Source organism: Martes martes (genome assembly GCF_963455335.1).
Source record: "Martes martes genome assembly, chromosome: 15".
NCBI classification, from domain to species: Eukaryota; Metazoa; Chordata; class Mammalia; order Carnivora; family Mustelidae; genus Martes; species Martes martes.
This window is the reverse complement of record NC_137903.1, coordinates 55,341,909-55,362,734: the sequence shown is the minus strand read 5'-3', so window position 1 is coordinate 55,362,734 and position 20,826 is coordinate 55,341,909. Positions and strand designations below refer to the sequence as shown.

Here is a 20,826-nt window from a genome sequence, read left to right as displayed (position 1 = left end):
GCCTCTCTGTCTGCCTGTGCTCACTCTCTCTGACAAATAAATAAATAAAATCTTTAAAAAAAAAAAAAAAAAAAAAAACAACCACTCATCTGATTTCTATCACTATAACACTGCTTTTGCTTACTCTAGAATTTCAGAATGTTTTTAAATTTCAAAATACAATTATTACAAAGTTATGATAGGTAATACATGTGCTTATTAGTGGTTTAAATAACAAGATCAAACACCAGGTCTAATAATTACCATACTGTGAAAATAGTGAGCATAAACAATATTGTGAGGTACCTGCAACAACTGAAACTGAAAATATCTATGGCTTTTGGGGCACCTGGGTGGCTCAGTGGGTTAAAGCCTCTGCCTTCGGCTCAGGTCCTGATCCCAGGGTCCTGGGATCGAGCCCCGCATCAAGCTCTCTGCTTATCGGGAAGCCTGCTTCCTCCTCTCTCTCTCTGCCTGCCTCTCTGCCTACTTGTGATCCCTGTCTGTCAAATAAATAAATAAAATATTTTTTAAAAAAAGAAAGAAAGAAAATATCTATGGCTTTTAATAGCAAAAAAAAATGTTTACAGGTACTGCTAATACTACCCGTGTGACCTACATTCCATGTTGAAAGAAATGTTAAATCTCAGTCTGAGGTTAGTAAAAATAATGTAATTTTTTTCTATCCAAATTCATAATCCCCCTTTATTCTAAGGACCCTTGCCTTAGAATAATATGCTAATTTCAATTCTTTTAAGATTTAGGGAGATTTCCCCAAAGTACTTAGGCAATTATTAAATTTCCTTCTGAGGGTCACCTGGGTGGCTTAGTTAAGCATCTGCCTTCGGGATCTGTCCTGAGATGAAGCCCTGCGTGGGGCTCCCTGCTCAGCGAGAAGCCTGGTTCTGCCTCTCCCACTCCCTCCCCCACCCCCCGCTTGTATTCCCTCTCTCTGTTTCTGTCAAATAAATAATCTTTTTAAAATAAGTAAATAAATAAATTTCCTTCTGAGTATGACAAATACATGATCCAGCCCCTGGCACTCTTGTGGCAATCTGGCTTCTGGCCAGGCCCACCCTTCAGTTCTCTCCCACCTGTGTGGGGGTTGCCCATTCTTCCAACATTTATTATGTATTTTCCGTGGACTAGGCCCAGCACTAGGGACTCAGAGTAAGGAAAAACGGTCTCTGCCTCTCAAGGAACTTTCAGGTTAGGAGATAAACACACAGAAACAAACCAGCACTTGTTGAAAATCGGCTCAAACTTTTCCTGTGCAGCCTCACATTTCCACGATCCCTGCCACGAATTCTACCCTCTGCCTGAACTGAGCATTCCCGGGCTACAGACTGCCACTTGTCCTGACAGTTCCGGTAGAATATCTAGAAGACTGCACTGCACTGATTGGTTCAGAACAGCTTCTCAACCCTATCAGACTCAACTTCCTCCTTTAGAACATGTTTCGTCAAGTTCCCTTACTATTCCAAAAAAAATTCATGGATGATATTTCTGATATATAAATAGAAATACAAAGGAAAAATGGACATTTATCATAAAATAGTATTTAATCTGTTTAGTATGTTCCTATCCAACCACATCAGAAGACATAATGAAGTACTCAAATAATTGTAACTATTATACTAAGTTTGGATTTAAGAAAATTCATATTAGAAGTCATTCTACATAGAAAACAAAAGACCAGATAAACACAAATAGAAAAATTAGTGTTTTATGAGAAATAACAGACTATACGATTTTAATATGATTAGGAGGGGAAAATGGACTATGAACAACATACTGAGACAAAGTATAGGCTGTTGAAACGGTAAAAATTACAATGTGCAATATTTCTACAAATGAGATGGCCTTATTAAAAATGCCACGTCAAAATAATTCCCTAAATTATGGGAAGGTGTTAAGATCAAATCCTACTCTGCAATTCCACCATAATTCTGACTACATTTGTTATAAACATTTACTTAAAAAGACTTTAGTGATCATACTATCAAAAGGCGATGAGGAACATAGGATAGACTGGGCCAAAACGAGAATATGAGAAACTATAGAGGAGATACACGGTAGATCTTTATGGATCAATTCTGGATTGTAGATAGATCTCTGGGCATAGCTTTTGAATAAGAATAAACACAGGGGCACCTGGGTGGCTCAGTGGGTTGAAGCCTCTACCTTCGGCTGAGGTCCCGATCCCAGGGTCCTGGGATCCAGCCCCGCATCGGGCTCTCTGCTGAGCAGGGAGCCTGCTTCCCTCCCTCTCTTTCTGCCTGCCTCTCTGCCTACTTGTGATCTCTGTCAAATCAATAAAAAAATAAAATAAATAAATAAATAAATAAATAAATAAATAAATCTTGGGGCGCCTGGGTGGCTCAGTGGGTTGGGCCTCTGCCTTTGGCTCGGGTCATGATCTCGGGGTCCTGGGATCGAGCCCCGCATCGGGCTCTCTGCTCAGCGGGGAGCCTGCTTACCCCTCTCTCTCTCTCTCTGCCTGCCTCTCTGCCTACTGTGATCTCTGTCAAATAAATAAATAAAATCTTTTTTAAAAAATGCTATTGGAAATGCCCCTAAATAATTCATTGTCCTTTGAAAAAAAGGAGTATCAAAGTTGTAACTGAACCTAAAACATTTTCATAGACTGATAAAATGTAGCTCTAGTTGCAAAGATTCCTTTGGCTAGTTTGTTTCTTTTTAAAAGTTTTATTTACCTTTCCTGCACATGTGGACTAACAGAGAAAGAATATTTGAAGAAATATGATGATGTAAGTCAGAGTGGTTACCTCTGATACCCAGGGAGTACTAAACAGAAAGGAAGGTGAGGAAACTGCTTTGGGTACTGGAAATGTTACATAGTACAGACTGTCCATAAAGTCAGGAAGCAGGATAAATATGTGTTAGTTACATTTTCAGATAATATACTCAATATCTCATTCTTTAAACTCAAATATTTCTAAATTTAATGCAATGGGTCCAATTATTAATACATAATAAATATACTATTTTTCTTGTTTCTTGACTTTTGGGATACCTTCAGTTGTACTTATTGTATACATGAAAACATAATAGGCACATTATTTGAGAATATGACATACTGTTTCCAAATAAGTTTATCCTATGTTTCCCAATCATGCAGACACTCAGCATATCCAGATCAAGGTGGCAGTTACGCATGTTTATGTGTATGAATGTGTATGAATTCATCAAGCTATGTACAGTACGTTATACCTCAATATATACACACATCCACACAACAATGAACAGAATCTTTTTTAACATCTACTCTAGAAGGATAATGGTGATTTATATTCTTCATTGTTACTGCATGATTTACAAAATAATCTGTCATCCAAGGGATTCTTAATTTTTGTATAAATACCTGCTATTTTGAAAAAAAATTGTCCATAAATCCACACTAATGGACAACAATATCTGTTAACAATCTCTTGCACAAGCAACTGACAATGTAAAAGTGCCAAGAGTAGTTTATATGCAGAATGGAGTTAGGTCCCAGGTTTGGACAATTATAAACAGATTTTCACACATGAACTTCTGGTGGAATATTCTAAAGTTGTGCTGGACATTGAAGACATTTAGTGTTCCTGGCTCCTGACTCCAGAATGTCAGCTGTACCCTCTCCATTACTGTGGTAACCAGAAACTTACCCCACTTTCTGAAAAGGGCCGCTAGGGGGCAGTACTGTCTCCAGTGAGAACCGTGGTGTTATTCATCTATCAGCATTCCTTGGGAACAAGAACCTCATTCTCTTAACCTTGAACTCCCTAGTGTTGAACACAGTGCCTGACATGTAGAGCAGGTGCTCAAAATGTACGATGAAACAAGGCTGTGACAAGAGTGCTGTGGAGGTACAAAGAAAGGTGAGGTCAGTGCAACAGGGGAATTGAAAAAAAGAGTAGAGGCTTCACAGGTGTTATGAGAAAGTTTCCATAGAAGAGGATCTGCTGCTGGATGGCTGGGGTGAGTGGGAATAGGAGGTAGATGATAGAGGATGTGCTATACCAAAACAAGGGAATAAATCAAGAAAGAAGACAACACAGGAACCAGGAAACATGACTCAAAACAGAAGTGCAGGAAATTCCTAGGATGGTGAGGAAAGGAACGGATGGAACAATAGCTTTGCAGCAGCCTAGACAGCAACCAGTCCAGATTAGACTAGGAAGACAAAAGGCTCCCAGAGGAATATCTCCAAGAAAAAGGAAAAGGTTTTAAAATGGATTTGATGGATAACCTTAAGTGTTTACCATGCTGAGAGGAATTCTACAGTTCTATTAAAGAGTTTGGGAAAGAATTACTGATAGACACAACAGCAAACAAAACAAACAGAAAAATAAAGCAATTATCATTCCAAAGGAGGATGGGAAGCTGTTCAAGAAAAACATACTCACAGTAATGATTACCCGACTTATACCGAAGAACATTTATATAGTCATAACAACATAAATACTAAATACTACTGATTTCTTGACAAAAATGAGAGATTAAAAGTGAATCTGATGAGTGCAGTTTATTCTGAAAAGAAAACAGAAGTACCGAGAAGAGAAACACAATGACGTGACAGCTGTCTCTACTTAATCCCCTGACAGCCCACTCCTGCAGTAGCATGGGGTGGCATCCATTGCCAATCAATCTTGTGTAATAACCATTAGCAACCCTGTGAGGCAAGCAGGTTTCATCAGCCTCCTTTTATAGATAAGAAAACAGAAGCTGTGAGAACTGAGAAATGATCTAGAATAGAATTAGAACCCACATTTCCTAGAATTCAAAGCATATGCTCTTTTATACTCCATATGTAACTTTCCAAAATACCCGGCTGTCCAGAATTATAAGAATAAAAGTTAACAAATGGTCAAAAGTTAGCTCCAAGGTAATAAAAATCCCTTTGAAATGAAAACAAATTATATCTGGTAAAAAACTGAAAATAGCACAATTCTAGATTTAACTCTGTTTTAACTATTAACATTATAGAATATTTTTAAAGTTATGTGAAATAAATTCCTTTCATTGAAAACTAAGGAACAGCAATGACTTTAGGAATAAAAGCACACAAAGATTTTAATAAGCACTAAAAGACACACACACACAAATAAAAATGATCACTAAATATATGAATGTTGCCTATAAAATGCATCCAGAAAGGCATTTTCCAACATTAATATCTGCTTAGAAAATTTCAAAATATATAAACTTTCACTCCCTCACTCAAGATTATTTTAAATGAATTTTTCACTCTCGTACCTAGTAAAAGAGCGTGTAAGTACTCCTGACACACAAACATCTGACTGAAGAATGTAGCACACGCAGATGGCCGGGCTCTGCCGTGTGGGAGACTGCGGATGGGCTTCCTCAGATGCGCTCCCCATGACCTTCTCTCCACAGCTTTCGTGGGGACATCTCTGTGACTCCACTATCCTGTCACTGCAAAGGTATTTAGGGATCCAGACTGTTCCCTCTAACTCCTATTTAAGCATCTGTATTGGAACAAAGGTGCATCTGCAACGTGATTTTCCTAATATTTTCCAACGTAAATGGGTAGTATTTCAGCTACATTATAGGAAAAATTGGTCTTTAAAGGGTAGCCTAGAAACTTACCCATTTATAATACTACTTGCAAATTTTTTCAGAGGGGAAATGCATTTCAAATTCTAAAGCTCAGACTGAATAAGAATTTTTGAAACGTAACCATTTGTAAGCGAGTAACTACCTGTAAATAGTCTAGCAGTGGCTTAGGCAAGTTGGCATTATTAAGAAAGAAGACGAACTGTCCAGTCTTCTGCTTGTAGGGTCAGCAAAAGAACTGGAACTATCAAGTCTACTGTAGAGAAACTTAAAATAGCTCCTTGTCATCACTACATGTTTAGTGAAGGACAGGGGAGAAAGGGAGTCTCTTCAACTAACTTTAAGGAACTTTTTAAAAAAAGAAGACAATATAGAAGCAATTATTAGTTTTACTAATAGGATCACAAAAGGTTATAACTGACAAATGAAAATTCATCTTACTGGTAGACAACTAATCAGAGGATTGCTGCAAGGATATTAAAAAAAAAAAAAAGTTGCCTCTTAAAAATGTGGAAGTAGGCACCCTTGAGGACACTGCCTCCCCTTGGCACTTGCTTTCTAAAACATAGGGAAATGAAAAAGTGGAAATGAAAGATTGGGTAATCAACCTAGTTTTGCTTTCAGGTCACTGCACTGACTAAACTGGGAAACATGAACTTCTAAAAGCCTGCACGAATGTAGACATTCAGCAGAAAAGCACTAACTGAGGGCTTCCTTTCTATTCCCAGTGTATTTTATGTGCATAACTGAGCAAGGGAGCCTGCATTACATAGGATGTCTGGCTTATGCTGGTTGCTAAAGGGATGATTAAAGGCATGAATAAGAACCATGACTTGAAAGGTAGCACCCCTGGTGAAAATGAAACAAAAACCTAAGCAGTGATTTATGACTTTCCGGAAGGTGACCGTTTGCTACAACTTAAACAGAGCTGTCAAACACACCTGCTAGGTCACAGATAATACATAATCTTGTATATCCACTCCCACCTGCACCTCACCAGCATCTTCCATACTGAAGAGTTGTATCTCTCTTAAGGTACCATGTATTTCCAAACTCCTCGCCTGTGGTTGCTGGCCTGGGCCAAGTCTCTAACATTGTCCGATAATGTTCTTTCCTACCATTCCCTTTACTGTATCCTCAGTGGTCTTTTACTCCATAAATACTCAAGAACTAGAAACACTCTCGACTTAGGAACCTTGTTCTAGCTCTACCCTAACTGAAAGGCTCTTCCTCTTGTCATAAGATAAATCCCTTCTTGCTACTTTCCCAGAAAGTGTTTTTCATCACCTAAACGCATGACCCTACACTGACGGTTTACGTTTATATTTGTTTCTACTTTTCCGCTCACAACTAGAACAGAAGCTCCGCAGAGCAGGGATATTGTTTGTGTTGCTCACCATTATATCCTCTACGAGGAGAACAGTTCTGGCATATGGTGGACATCTGATAAGTATGCCGAGTGCATGGATGAGTAACAGCCCCTCAAAATGTACCAAGCATGGTGCTATATGCTGGGCACATATAATGCACATACAAAGTAAAAAAGCTCATGGAGCTTTCAGTTTTGTGAGACCATAAACAAGGAAATACACAAATATATTGTAATACGCGCTATTTAGGAAATAAACAAGTATTATGATAGAGTACTGAGAAGGGGCTATTGTCATTAGAGTGGTTAGGGAAGATCTCTCTGAGGAGATAGCGTTTTTTTTTTTTTAAGATTTTATTTATTTATTTGACTTGCAGGGGGTGGGGGGTACGGGGGAAGCAGGCTCTGTGCCCAGAAGAGAGCCCGATGCGGGGCTTGATCCCAGGACCCTGAGATCATGACCTGAGCTCAAAGCAGAGGCTTAACCCACTGAGCCACCCAGGCACCCCTGAGAAGGTATCATTCAAATGAGAGAAAAATTGAGAAGATGTCAACTTTAGAAGCACCAGGAAAAAGCATGTTTGAAAGTGAGGCACTTTCAAAAAACTGAAAGGTGGGCCACAGGGCTACGGCAAAAAGGAAAGTGCCTGAAATGAATTTGGAGAGGTAGGTGGGGGCCAGACCATATAAGGGAACGTTAAGATGTTTGAAATGTGGGGTGCCTGGGTGGCTCAGTTGTTAAGCATCAGGTCTGCCTTCAGGCTCACATCATGATCCACGCTCGGAACATGATCTTGGGGTCCTGGGGCTCCTGGGAGCGTCAGGCTCCCTGCTCTGCAGGAAACCTGCTTCTCCCTCTCCCCCTGCTTGTGTTCCCTCCCTAAGTGTCTCTCTCCGTCAAATAAATAAAATCCTTAAAAAAAGAGTGTTTGAAATGTAGTATATATATAGATAGATAGATACAGATATCTTTTTTAATGGGAAGATTTTTGGATTTAAGCAGAGGAATGAAAACAGATTTATGCTCAAGAGTAGTTGGTCTTGGAAATTCACAAAACTCCCCACCTTTGTCCAAAACATCATCTGATAAATACAGAAAATTAAAAAGCTATCCCAAAGCATATACAAAAGAAACATTTCTATGAACCATACAAAATTAAAAGAGAAAAAGCTATACGTCAGGCTGAAGTTGCAGATCTACCAGTAAGGAGATGGCAAGTAGGCAGTAGGTAACCAGGAATTTGCTTCTATAACATAAAAGGGGCCCACCCAAGGTACCCCGGAGGACCAGGGAATGGGAAGAGTCAGCTTCACTGTATGAAACCAAGGGCTGAGATAGAGTTTTCCTACCCTGAGAAGCAGGCTGAAAAAGTCCTGCCAATAACAATGGCCAGGAGCTGAGGCATGTATTAGAAATAATGGGAGGCAGATAATGCCTCAAAGCCTGGTCCTGGACCAAGCTGTCTGCTGCCTTAGTGACTAGATCCACTATCTCCTATATTACAGGGGAACAGGGGCCCCATGCTGCCAACTCGAGACTGGCTCTTTGCTGAGACTTTTCAGGGGCCAGATGAAAGGCAACCACAAAACTACTAGACAGGAAGGAGGGAAAGCAGCGACAAGAAAATAGGTGCATAAATAATCTTAGTGAAGGAAAAGTCTACAAATCAAAATTCTAAAATACAAGAAGAGATCACAACCATGAAGGATAGCCAATATAACTAATGCCAAGGTGAGAATACTGCAGATGGCATAAAAATAGAGCAATCTAAGAACAATTTTAAAAGCTTAGGATCTTCTCATAGCTGAAGGAAATCATAATAGCACAAGAGAAAAATAAATTATTATTATTATTATGTTTTAAAGATTTTGTTCATTTATTTGACAGACAGAGATCACAAATAGGCAGAAAGGCAGGCAGAGAGAGAGAGAGAGAGAGGGAGGAGGAAGCAGGCTCCCTGCTGAGCAGAGAACCCGATGCAGGGCTCGATCCCAGGACCCTGGGATCATGACCTGAGCCAAAGGCAGAGGCTCTAACCCACTGAGTCACCCAGGTGCCCCAAGAAAAATAAATTATTAAATGCAAACAAGAATAATACAAAAATAGAAGAAATGATGAAGCAAAGCTGAAAGATTAGGTTAAAGATTTTCTAGAAGATGGGAGTCCTCTGATTGAAAGTATACTTGGAGACGTGAGTGGAAGATGGGAGGAAAGAGGATGCAAGCAAAACAAATAAAAAATCCCACTCCTCCCAAATGTACATAATCTATTTAAATAAAATTGTGTGTGTACAAATCACAAAGAAATTGCCAACAAAATGCAGAGTTGAACTACTGTGACATTGTTGAGTGAAAAAGTCACAGAAGGTATTATGTAATAGTTATATAAGAAAATAAACAACTTAAAATCCCCTGTGCCTGTCGGCTCGCTTGCAAATACAGTGATAAAGATCTAAAATCGGACATATCAAACTGGTTTTCTATTTGAAGGTGTGTGGGATCAGCAGACTTGGGAGGATTTTCATTTACTACTATATATACACCACTGGTTCTTTAAAATTTCATATTAAACTTGCATTCACTATGAGCACAAAAACTATAAAAATATAACAATTTAAAATACAAACACAGATCTATGGCAGTTGAATTGGAGGATTTCTACCATATCCTTAGGTTAAAAGAGTAAACTGCACATAATGTGAATACATGAACCAATTTTCTGTAAAATAAATTACCCCGGTAAATGTCCAGTACATATGTATTCCTGTATGATTATGTAAGTGGAGAAAGACGGATAAGTGGTATTGTACCAGGTTAAGATTGGAAATCTAAAGGTGTAGTGAATGGAAGAGAGAGGAAGCCAAAAACAAAAAGTATAAAATAGAATGCTATCTTTATTTTTAAAATGTATATGATCAATTTAGTAAAATTGTGTATTTGTTTTATAGATACTTCTTGAATGTACAATGTCAGATAATGATCTCAGAGAGTTAGCATGGGATACACAAGTACAAAACAAAGTCCTTATTCATGGGCAGTTTATAATACGGAGGGGGGGTAAAGATGATAAAACAAACACAAATTATATGTCTTAAGTGGTGAAAAAACAAAAGCAGATTAAGGGGACAGAGTATGACTAAAGGAGTCAGAAGGGAATGTGATAGAGGTTGTCAGGAAAAACCTCTCGGATGAGGTAACCTTGAACAGAGAGCTAAGTGAAGTGAGTCAGGCAGGTGGTTTCAGAGGGGAACCAGGGAACAGCAAGTGAGAAAGCCACAGGGCAAGTGTGTGTTTGGCATGTCTTTGGGGAAACAGCAAGAATGCTAGTGCTTTTGCAGCACAATAAGGAAAGGTGAGAATGATAAGAGACCAAGGTCACAGATGAACTCCGAGAAGCAGCCAGGGACCAAGTCAGAAAGGATCTTGTAAACCAAGGGAAGGAGGATGGGGAGCCACTACAGGGTTTTAAGCAGGGGGTGAGATGATCTGATTATGCTTTGAACGCAATTCTCTGGCGGCTGGGTGGAAAACTGGAATGGAAGGAAGGAGACCAGTGAGGTGACTATCGTAGAAATCCTGCTAAGAGAACATGCGTAAGAGAGGTAGTGATGGATTTAGGGGGATGTGGCTGAATTTGGAGTACGTTTTCAAAGTAAGGGCAGCAAGATTTGCAGGTGGACTGAAGGTGTAGAAATAAAGCAATAATCGTGAGTATGTAAGTTCATGTACTGTATTTCCTATGCTTTTAACATTTTTAGAATGTGAATGTGTTTTTATACAATCAAGAAAAATAAAATTATTTTCAATGTTAAAAAATAAGAAACAAGTACACATAAAACACCCTGCTAGAAAACTAAAAATAAACATCTAGGCACATTGTGGTAAAATTGCAGAGCACTAAGAATTACAGAGAAGATCTAAAAAGTCAGGAGAGACTTTCTATAAAAATGGCAGTTACACTCTCAGAAGACCTTTCATCAACAATGAATGTCAGGTATGCAGACTGGAAAGGGAGAAGTAAAACTACCTCTATTTGCAGATGATATGATATAATCTTTTATATAGAAAATCCTAAAGAATCCACTAAAAAACTAATAAATGAGCTCAGCAAGATCAATACATAAAAATCAATTCCATTCCTATATAATAGCAATGACCAAAGTGAAAATAAAATTTCTCAAAATCCCAATTACATTAGCATCAAAAGAATAAAATACTTGAGAATAAATGTAACAAAAGAAGTGCTAAAAACTAGAAAACTCTGTTGAAAGAAGTCAAAGATCTAAATAAATGGAAAGATGTTTGTTGTTCATGGACTGGAAAACTTAACCTTAAGTTAGCATTACTCCCAGATTAATCTTCAATTTCAACACAATCCCTATCAAAATCCCAGCTGGCTTCCTTGCAAAATTGACAAACTGATTCTAAAATTCATATGGAAATTTAAGGGAGCCAGGAATGCCAAACATTCTTGAAAAAGCACCAAGTTGGAGGCCCTGTATGCTCTGATTTCAAAACTTACTGCAAAACTTTAATAATCAAAACAGCGTAGTACTGGCCCAAGGACAGATATACAGATCAATGAAATAGAACGGTAGGACCAGAAATAAATCTGCACATTACAGTGAACTCACTTCTAACAAGGTTGCCAGTACAATTCACCGAAGTGAAAAATAGTCTTTTCAACAAATGGTGCTAGAAACAATTTAGATATACATACATAAAAGAACGAAGTTGGAGTCCTACCTCACACCATACACAAAAATTAACTCAAAATGGATCAAAGACCTAAATGTAAGAACTAAAACTATGAAACTCTTAGAAACAAATCTTCATGACCTTGTATTAGGTAATGGTTTCTGAGATAAGACATCAAATGTGTAAACAATCAAAGGAAAAAAGTAAATAAATTGGACTTATCAAAATTTAAAACTTTTGTACTTCAAAGGAAACCATCAAGAAAGTGAAAGACAACATAAAGACAAAGGAGAAAATATTTGTAAATCACGTATCTGATAATGGACTGATTTCCAGAATATATAAAGAATAATTACAACTCAACAAAAAAAAGATAAATAGGGGCGCCTGGGTGGCTCAGTGGGCTAAGCCTCTGCTCTCGGCTCAGGTCATGATCTCGGGGTCCTGGGATCGAGCCCGCAGGGGTCTCCCTGCTCAGCGGGGAGCCTGCTTCCCTCTCTCTCTCTGCCTGCTGCTCTGCCTACTTGTGATCTCTCTCTGTCAAATAAACAAATAAAATCTTAAAAAAAAATAAAAAATAAAAAGATAAATAATCCAATTTAAAAATGGTCAAAGCAGGGGTGCCTGGGTGGCTCAGTGGGTTAAAGCCTCTGCCTTCAGCTCTGGTCATGATCCCAGGGTCCTGGGATCGAGCCCCGCATTGGGCTCTCTGCTCCGCAGGGAGCCTGCTTCCTCCCCTCTCTCTCTGCCTGCCTCTCTGCCTGCTTGTGATCTCTATCTGTCAAATAAATAAATAAAAATCTTAAAAAAAAAAATGGTCAAAGCATGTGAATAGACATTTCTCCAAAGATAAACTAATGACCGATAAGCACAAGAAAAGATGCTCATTGTTAATCAGAAGAGAAATGCCAATCAAAATCACAGTAGGATACCACTTCCCACCCATTAGAATGGCCACAAAAAGAAAGACAAATATAACCAGATTTGGTGAGGCTCTGGAGCAAATGGAACCCTCACACTCTCCTGGTAGTAATGTGAACGGTACAGCCGCCCTGGAAAACACTTCAGCAGTTCCTCAAAAAGCTCAACTAGAGTTGGGGCACCTGCGTGGCTCAGTCGGTTAAGCAACCCACTCTTGATTTCTGCTGAGGTCATGATCTGAGGGTCACGAGATGGAGCCCCCAAGTAGGGATCCATGCTCAGTGTAGAGTCTACTTGAGACTCTCTTCCCACCCTCTCCCTCTGCCCCTACCACGGGTCACGTGCTCTGTATCTAAATAAATAAATACAATCTTAAAAAAAAAATAAGGGAGTGGGTGTCTGGGTGGCTCAGTCAGTTAAGCATCTACCTTTGGCTCAGGTTATGATATCAGAGTCCTGGAACGGAGCCCCACATCAGGCTCCCAGCTCAGTGGGGGGTCTGCTCTCTCTCTCCCTGTGCCCCTCCCACCCCACTTGTGCTCTCTCTCTCTCTCAAATGAGTAAGTCTTTAAAAAAAAAAAATCTAAACTAGAGTTACCATATAATCCAGCAATCCCATTCCTAGTTACATATACTCAAGAGAACTGAAAACATGTCCACACAAAACTTATACATATATGTCCACAGCAGCATTATTCATAATAGTCCAACATGGAAACAACTCAGAAATATCTCTACACTGGGGATGCCTGGCTGGCTCAGTCAGTAGAGCATGCGACTCTTGATCTTACGGTCATGAGTTCGAGCCCCACACTGGGCACAGGGCCTAGTTGGAAAAAAAAAAAAAGTCTCTACACTGATGAATGGATAAATGGAAAGTATATACGTAAGAGGGAGTATTCTTTGGCGATGAAAAGAAATGAAGCAGTGATACATCCTACAACACGATTGGACCTTGAAAACACTATGCTAATTAAAAGAATCCATTCATTCTTTTTTTTATTAATTTTTTTATAATATTTTATTTATTTGACAGAGAGAGAGAGAGAGTATAAGCAGGGGGAGCAGCAGGCAGAGGGAGAGGGAGAAGCAGACTCCCCGCTGAGCAGGGAGCCCAATGTGGGACTCGATCCCAGGATCCTGAGATCACGATCTGAGCCGAAGGTAGCCGCTTAACTGACTGAGCCACCTAGGCACCCAATTTTTTTTTTTAACTAAATTCAATTAGTTAACATATAATGTATGATTTGTTTCAGGGGTACAGGTCAAGATCCATTGGTCTCATGTGATACCCAGTGCTCATTACAACACATACCCTCCCCAATGTCTACCACCCAGTTACCCCATCCCCCACGTCCCTCCCCTCCAGCAACCCTCAGTTTGTTTCCTAAAATTAAGAGTCTCTTATGGTTTGTCTCCCTCTCTGGTTTCATCTTGTTTCGTTCTTAAAGGACAACATATTGCATGATTCCATTTATATAAATGTCCAGAACACTCAAATCTATAGACAGTAAGCAGATTAGTGGTTGCCTAGGGCCAGGGCAGAGAGGGAAGAGACTGGGGGAGAATGGCTAAGGAGTATGAGATTTCTTTTTGAAGTGAGGGAAATGTTTAAAAATTTATTTTGGTGATGGCTGTATAACTGTGATTATACTGAAAGCCTGACAGTAACAAATGCTGGCAAAATTTGGGAAAGCAAGAACTTTCAAACACTGCTCGTGGGAATGTAAACTGATACAACTACTTTGGATGGGCAGTAAAGTTCATATGTAATAGAACGTTATGGCTGAATAGTAACAGTTCAAATGTAATAGCTGAATAGAAACAAACCTTATGACCTAGAAATTCTGCTTCCAGAAATGTACTCCAGAAAATCTGTGGCATATTTACACTATATAAGGAAACAGTTATAAGAATGTTCATTGTAATACTATTTATAACAGCAAAAAAAGAAATTATCTAAGTGTCTCGCAACAGAGGAATGGATAAGCAGTGGTTTCTTCATATTCTGGAATACTATATATTAGCTCAATGCATGGAAAGCTTTGTGTATATACAGTGTCAAGGGGGGGAAAGTTGCAGAATATGATCAGTATGATACAATTTATATAAAAATCTAAAAAATGAATGCCACACATTATTTCTGGTTACATGTCTATACAGTAAAAGAGTAACATGGACAGTAAGGATCCACTCAGCTTGAAGATAGTGATTACTTCTGAAGTAAGAGAGAATAGGATAGAATAGTAAAAGAGTACAGAGAAGGATTCAAGCGCATCCACAGGTTCCTAAAAAGGTCTGAAACAAATTTGGCAAAAATGTGAATAGCCCTTAAACATGGGTGGTAGCAACAAAGATGTCCATTATGTTATACTCCATATTTTCTGTATGTTTGAAATATTTCAAAGAACTTTTAAAAAATCAACTCTGCCCAATATACATCTACAATGGAATGGGGAAAAAACAAGAGTGAACCAGGAAGACCTTCTAGAAAGTATATGCAGAAATCCTGACTAAAATGATGATGATCTAGATTAGAAGTGATAATAGCAGGATGGAGACAAACAGATGAACGTGAGATTTTCAAAGGAATCATTTGTAGTTTATTGATGGACTGGATATGAGGAGTTCAAGGGAGGAAAGGCTGACTTCTAACTAAAGCAAAAACGCAGATGAAGGTACCATTTACTCAGGGGAAACTGGGAAGAGAACCAGTTAAGGGCATGAAAGAATTGTTTTATGTTCATCTGTCACACTCAAACAGAAGCTCTTCATACGAGAATCTGTCTACTTTAACTACGTATACCTCGAAGTTCTCAACGTGACTGCCAAATCAATATTATACACATTGGCTAAGTATTGTTTTTTGAAAACCAGAAAACCTTCTTTTAAAAATGTCGGCTTTCAAATAAATTTGATATCACTTAATATTCTAATAACAAGAAAAATTTTTCAACAAGTTCCCACAAAAACTTTCCCATGCAGATTATTCAGACTTTTAGGTTCCATACAAATGTATGCTTTCTATTTTCCTAAGCCATTTTAGTTAATTTTGTATGATTTTATCAGTTAGATGTATTACAAGTTAAGCAGTATTATATTATAAGCAGTATTATAAGGTATGTTGTTGTAAATGAGATAGGATTGATCAAAAGGTTATTATTTTTTTAGTTTTATTTATTTATTTGAAAGAGAGAGAGGGGACCTTAAAGATCATTAAAGTAAATTTGTTTTCCCTCCTAAGATAAAAAGTTTACAAGTTTCTTTAGAGGATAATTATATTTAAAAAGTAATACTTGAGGCAGGGGCAACTGGCTGGCTCAGTTGTAGAGCATGTGACTCTTGATCTCCGGATCATGAATTCACGCCCCACACTGGATGTAGAGTTTACACAAAAAAAAAGAAAGAAAGAAAGAAAAGAAAAGCAATACTTGGGTAATTATGATACCACAAGTTTCAACTATTATCTTCATGTTGCTCAAAATCAAAACAGTCTATGTCAACTACTGCATTTTGGCAACTTCCCCTTTTTAGGGGGCCTAGGTCAATTTTTATTTGTCAAACAGAGTGAATGCTGTGATTTTAACAAATTTCTGAGTATCTATACACTTGTACATCCCCCTCTTGGTTTATCCCCATTGGCTTTGGGAGATTTAGGAGGGGCAGGACATGTTAGAAAGTAGTGCACAATTAGTCAAAGATAAAGTGCGCAAAACCATAAGTGTAAGTTGCCCATACAAACAAATCAAGGTTTTAACTGTTCTTCTAAAAGTTCTGAAAGGGTATTTAAGAAAAGGAGCGGGGGTGCACCAGGGTGTCTCAGTCAGTTAAACACCTGACTCTTGATTTCAGCTCAGGTCATGGCCTCGGGGTCGCAGGACTGAGTCCCACATCAGGCTCCGTGCTCAGCACGGAATGTGCTTGTCCCTCTCCCTCAGCTGCTCCCTGGCTTGCACGTGCACATGTGTGCTCTCACTCTCTCTAATAAACAAATTAATATGATCTTAAAAAATAAAGAAACAAATAAATGGTACTTTTGAATGCCAAAGAAAACACCAAAAGATCTCTTAGGAGAATTGTTACGAATTTTTAAATGTGTGAATAGAGCCATTTAAAAATATATATGATCCACCGTTTTAGCAATGCAAATTCTGTTGCTAGATTTACGTAAGATTTACCCATTTTATTTCTCTGAGTTTTAAAGGATGCATCTAAATGGAAACAGAATTGAGTTCAAAGGTTTATCAAGTATGCATATCTCTTCTTAAGCTCAACAATATATTTTTATTGGGTTTTATTTTGCAAACATTGAGAAACCAATGACGGTCATCACACTGGGGAGTGACACCATGAATGCTTTAACAGTATAACTTAGACCGTAATACAAAGCATGGACAGTATAGTAGCAGTGAGAAATGGGACGGTACTATAACGGAAGTTAGAGACTGAGATGTTGTTAATAGTCCAGGTCAAGGGAGAGCTTTATAAAAGTCCAGATTCCTAGGACCTACTCCTGGAGATTACTGAGCCAGTACATTTAGAGCCAAGTTTTTATAATCTTAGAGAAGAGCTAAACACAGTAGTAAGTTAGAGCGTCGAAGGGAAGATATCCTTCCCACTGACACCTTTAAAAGAGGATTAGGAACTCATAAAAATTACAAGCTGGTGCTTCAGTTTTACCACAAATGAGCAATGGCTCACCTGGATCAGGGTCATATTTGAGGTCCAATGGATGTACAACAGGGTAGTACTGCTTCTAAACACAGTATAAGGTAAAACAGATTTAATCACTTAATCCTTCATATAAACATTTCCTTCAACTAATATAAGCAAATATACTATTAGCTGCTAGAACCATTCTTCTAACGAAAAAAAGGGGGGAGGGTGCGTGGGTGGCTCAGTCAGTTGAGTGTCTACGGCTCAGGTCACCTCAGGTCATGATCTCAGGGTCCTTGGATGGAGCCCAGTGTTGAGCACTGACTTCTCTGCTCAGCAGGGAGTCTGCTTCTCCCTCTCCCTCTGCCCCTTACCACCATGCCCCACTAGTGCTTTCTCTCTCTTTCAAATAAGTAAGATTAAGGAAGGAAGGAAGGAAAGGAAAGAAGGAAGGAAGAGGGAGGGAAAGGAAGGAAGGAGAGAGGAAGGAAGGGGAAGAAAGGAAGGAAGGAAGGTCAGTCCTGAAATCTTTAGGAAAGGAGGGGAAAGATCAAACTAAATGTTACCTTTTCTAGCATTGCCACCCACTGCATACGCTAAGAAATAGCACCACAAAAAAAGTTTAAGAAAAGCAAGCAAGCAAATTAAAGCCACAGAGACTGAATTTTCTGTTTAAAGTACAAGGCAGTCTCCAAATTATGAACAGACAGGTTTTCTAAAGTTCATTTTAAGAGAAGTGTTTGGAGCTTGGAACTCATATTTCCCAGGAGCTCTGTTTTACAAGGCGGCCGCTACCACGTCAGCGCACTGACGCGTATCTGTCCTGTGGTATCCTGGGACTGTGAGAGCAGAATTACAGCAAAGGATCCACGCGCTCCCTTCAGCAGCACATACAGCAAAACTGGAACAACACGGGGCTTCGCATGGCCCCTGGGCAAGGCTCATGGAGTAAGATCTGTAATTTAGCAAAAAGAAAGAGTAAAATGTTCCTTACTCCTGCCCAAAGCCAGCAGGAGCCAAAAATGTTTTCTAAAAGGGCTGCCTTCAGTATCCTCACCCCATCAATCCGTTTGGCGTGTAGCACCTCACCTAGGCCTGCCCGCCTTCTTTCGTTGATGCAATACTCATTGCCAACTCAGTTCTTTTCCGGGAAAGAAGGGGGTAATAACAGAGAGAAAAGAAATACATTTCTCAGGGAAGCTTTAAAACGCAAGGCTGAGTGGGAGAGGATAGAGTGGGGTATTTTTTTGAAAATGCTTGGGAAGAAAAAAAGAAAAAGAAAAATGCTGCTTATATTTTTTTCTCACAGAACAATGCCTGCACTGTCTGAAACAATTCCTGACAAAAAGCTACTGGAAGATTTAAATGTGAAAGTATGCTAATTTCAAAAAGTAATGATAAGTAGTATAACATGATGTAAAGCAACATGTGTTTCTCGCTGCAGAGGCAGTGCCGTTCCCAGCAAACCTACTCCCACACCATCATGACTTTTGGAGCAAAACAAATTACACACAATTTATAAAGCAAATTTCAGTGTTCTGACAGGTATTCAACCTTCATCATCAATTTAAGCTAAAGAGGCCTTCCAGAATTTAGAAACATGTACAAATAATGTGCCAAACACAAATGACACAAAGAAAGAAAAGGCTCCACAGACAAATTTATTGAGGGCCTGGATGGCTCAAAGCGTCTGACTCTTGGTTCTGGCTCAGGTCATGATCTCAGAGGTTGTGAGATTGAGCCCCAGGTCAAGGTCTGCGCTTAGCAGGGAGTCTGCTTAAAGATGCTCTCCCACTGCCGCACCTCAAATAAATAAAATCTTAAAAAAAAAGATAAACTTATTTTTCTTTCCTGTCTGAGAATTGGAAAGTTAGTCTTCTTTCCTCAAATTATATTTTAAAATCAGCTATGTTCAAAATCTAGTATAACTTAGAACTGGAAAAAAAAAATCTCACGAGACAAACAGTAGTAATTGAGTAAGAAAAGACAAAGAGAACAAAACGTCACGTGTGTCCACAAAGACCTCATATGTTAACTTTTTTATAGTAAAACAGACATAAAACAAAGCTTCTTATCTCAAAGATAAATCATCTTACCAGAATTTCTTGTGTTACTTTTATGGTTTTGATGACACATTCAAGGATCTTTCTGGGATACTGCTTACGTTTTGTGGCTACATCTACTATGATTTCATCAAACTGATCTTCAAATACTTTGATATCAGAATCTATTTCAAGAGACAAACAGTATCAAACATTTCTTAAAACACATTGCTTATATTGTATATAGAAATGTAACAAGCTAAATTTAGAAAATACAAAATAATTGAAAACAAATATAGTAAGTTAATGGACCTCCCCTTGGTGATTAATTCATTTATTTACCCACTGAAAAACCAATTACTGAGCACCTATGGGAAGCCAGGCCTAAATCAGAAAAATACAAAGATGAATATAACATGATCCCTGCTTTCTAAGAGCCTGGAAGAAACATAACTGCAAAACAACTTGATAAATGCAATTAAGGTATGAACAAAATGCTATATAGACACAGAATAAGAGAACACTAACTCTACCTGCGGAATTTAAGACGTTAAACAGAAAGCGACATTTGAGCTAAGGCTTGAAATATAAATGTAAATCCATTGGATAAAAAAAGGTGGGACAAAAAATAACAGGAGGAAGCATTTTAGGCAGAGCAAACTGTATTTGCAAGATCACAGAGGTTTTGGGAAACTTTGTTCTAAAACTAAAAGTTCTAAGTGGCTGCAGGACAAAGTGTAAGGAAAGAAGGATGATAAAATATAAAAGAACTAGACTGTAAAGGGCATTTAATGTTAGAGTTTCCAACATGTTTTGACTTTATTATGTGCTGCACCAAAGCTGTGACAGTAGCAGAGCAGAAAAGTGAAGTCTGAAATAGATACAAATGGATAAATAGCAGGAAAAAGTAAGAGACACAGTGACTTTATACTTTAACTAAAACTCTTCTCTGTTGCTTTCCTGTTTTAAAATAGTGAATCTCAATCTTCAGCAAAATAATTACATGGGGAACTTGTCAGAAGTGCAGACATTTTGATTCAACAGAGGCCTCCGGAATGGGGCCCCAAAACTAAGTACTCTAGATGAAATGAATGCAGGTGGTACATCAACCTTATTTTGAAAGTCGTCTTCAAGAATAAGTAGTTAAAAGTACTACAGAACGGGGTGCCTGGGTGGCTGAGTCGATGACAGGTCTGACTCTTGATTTCAGTTCAGTCATGATCTCAGGATCCTAGGATCCAGCCCGAGTATCTCCTTGCTCAGTGGGGAGTCTACTTGAGCATTCTCTCCTTCTCCCTCTGCTCCCCCCCACCAAAAAACCGGCTTCTTACATGCGCATTCACACCCTCACTCTCTCTCAAATAAATAAATCTCCAAACAAAACTAAACTAAACTAAAGAGCTAGATCATTGGCCTAAGTGGTCTCACATCATAGCTGTCCTATGTCACGGTCTATGCTAGAAATGTATCTATTTTTTTAAGTAGAAGCTTCACTAAGAATTCTGAAACTGTGATATTTATTTTTGGAAGCTTTCAAACATTGCTGACATATCAGCATATATATACACACACACACAT

The 20,826-nt window shown here is 38.7% G+C and overlaps 2 protein-coding genes across 2 annotated transcripts in view; both read right to left on the bottom strand.

The window, feature by feature from the left end:
* LOC308356155 (kinetochore-associated protein NSL1 homolog) overlaps positions 1 to 20,826 on the bottom strand; it is a gene marked incomplete at its 3' end in the record, with an annotated part of 431,182 nt that overhangs the window by 256,839 nt on the left and 153,517 nt on the right. The window lies entirely within an intron of this gene.
* The window catches only part of LOC308355567 (kinetochore-associated protein NSL1 homolog), a gene marked incomplete at both ends in the record, with an annotated part of 28,189 nt that overhangs the window by 3,356 nt on the left and 4,007 nt on the right, over positions 1 to 20,826 (bottom strand). Inside the window, 2 exons of the mRNA XM_080823890.1 lie at positions 17,252 to 17,306; positions 19,303 to 19,433. Coding sequence (XP_080680016.1) covers positions 17,252 to 17,306; positions 19,303 to 19,433 — 186 coding nt within the window. The remainder of the gene's footprint in view (positions 1 to 17,251; positions 17,307 to 19,302; positions 19,434 to 20,826) is intronic.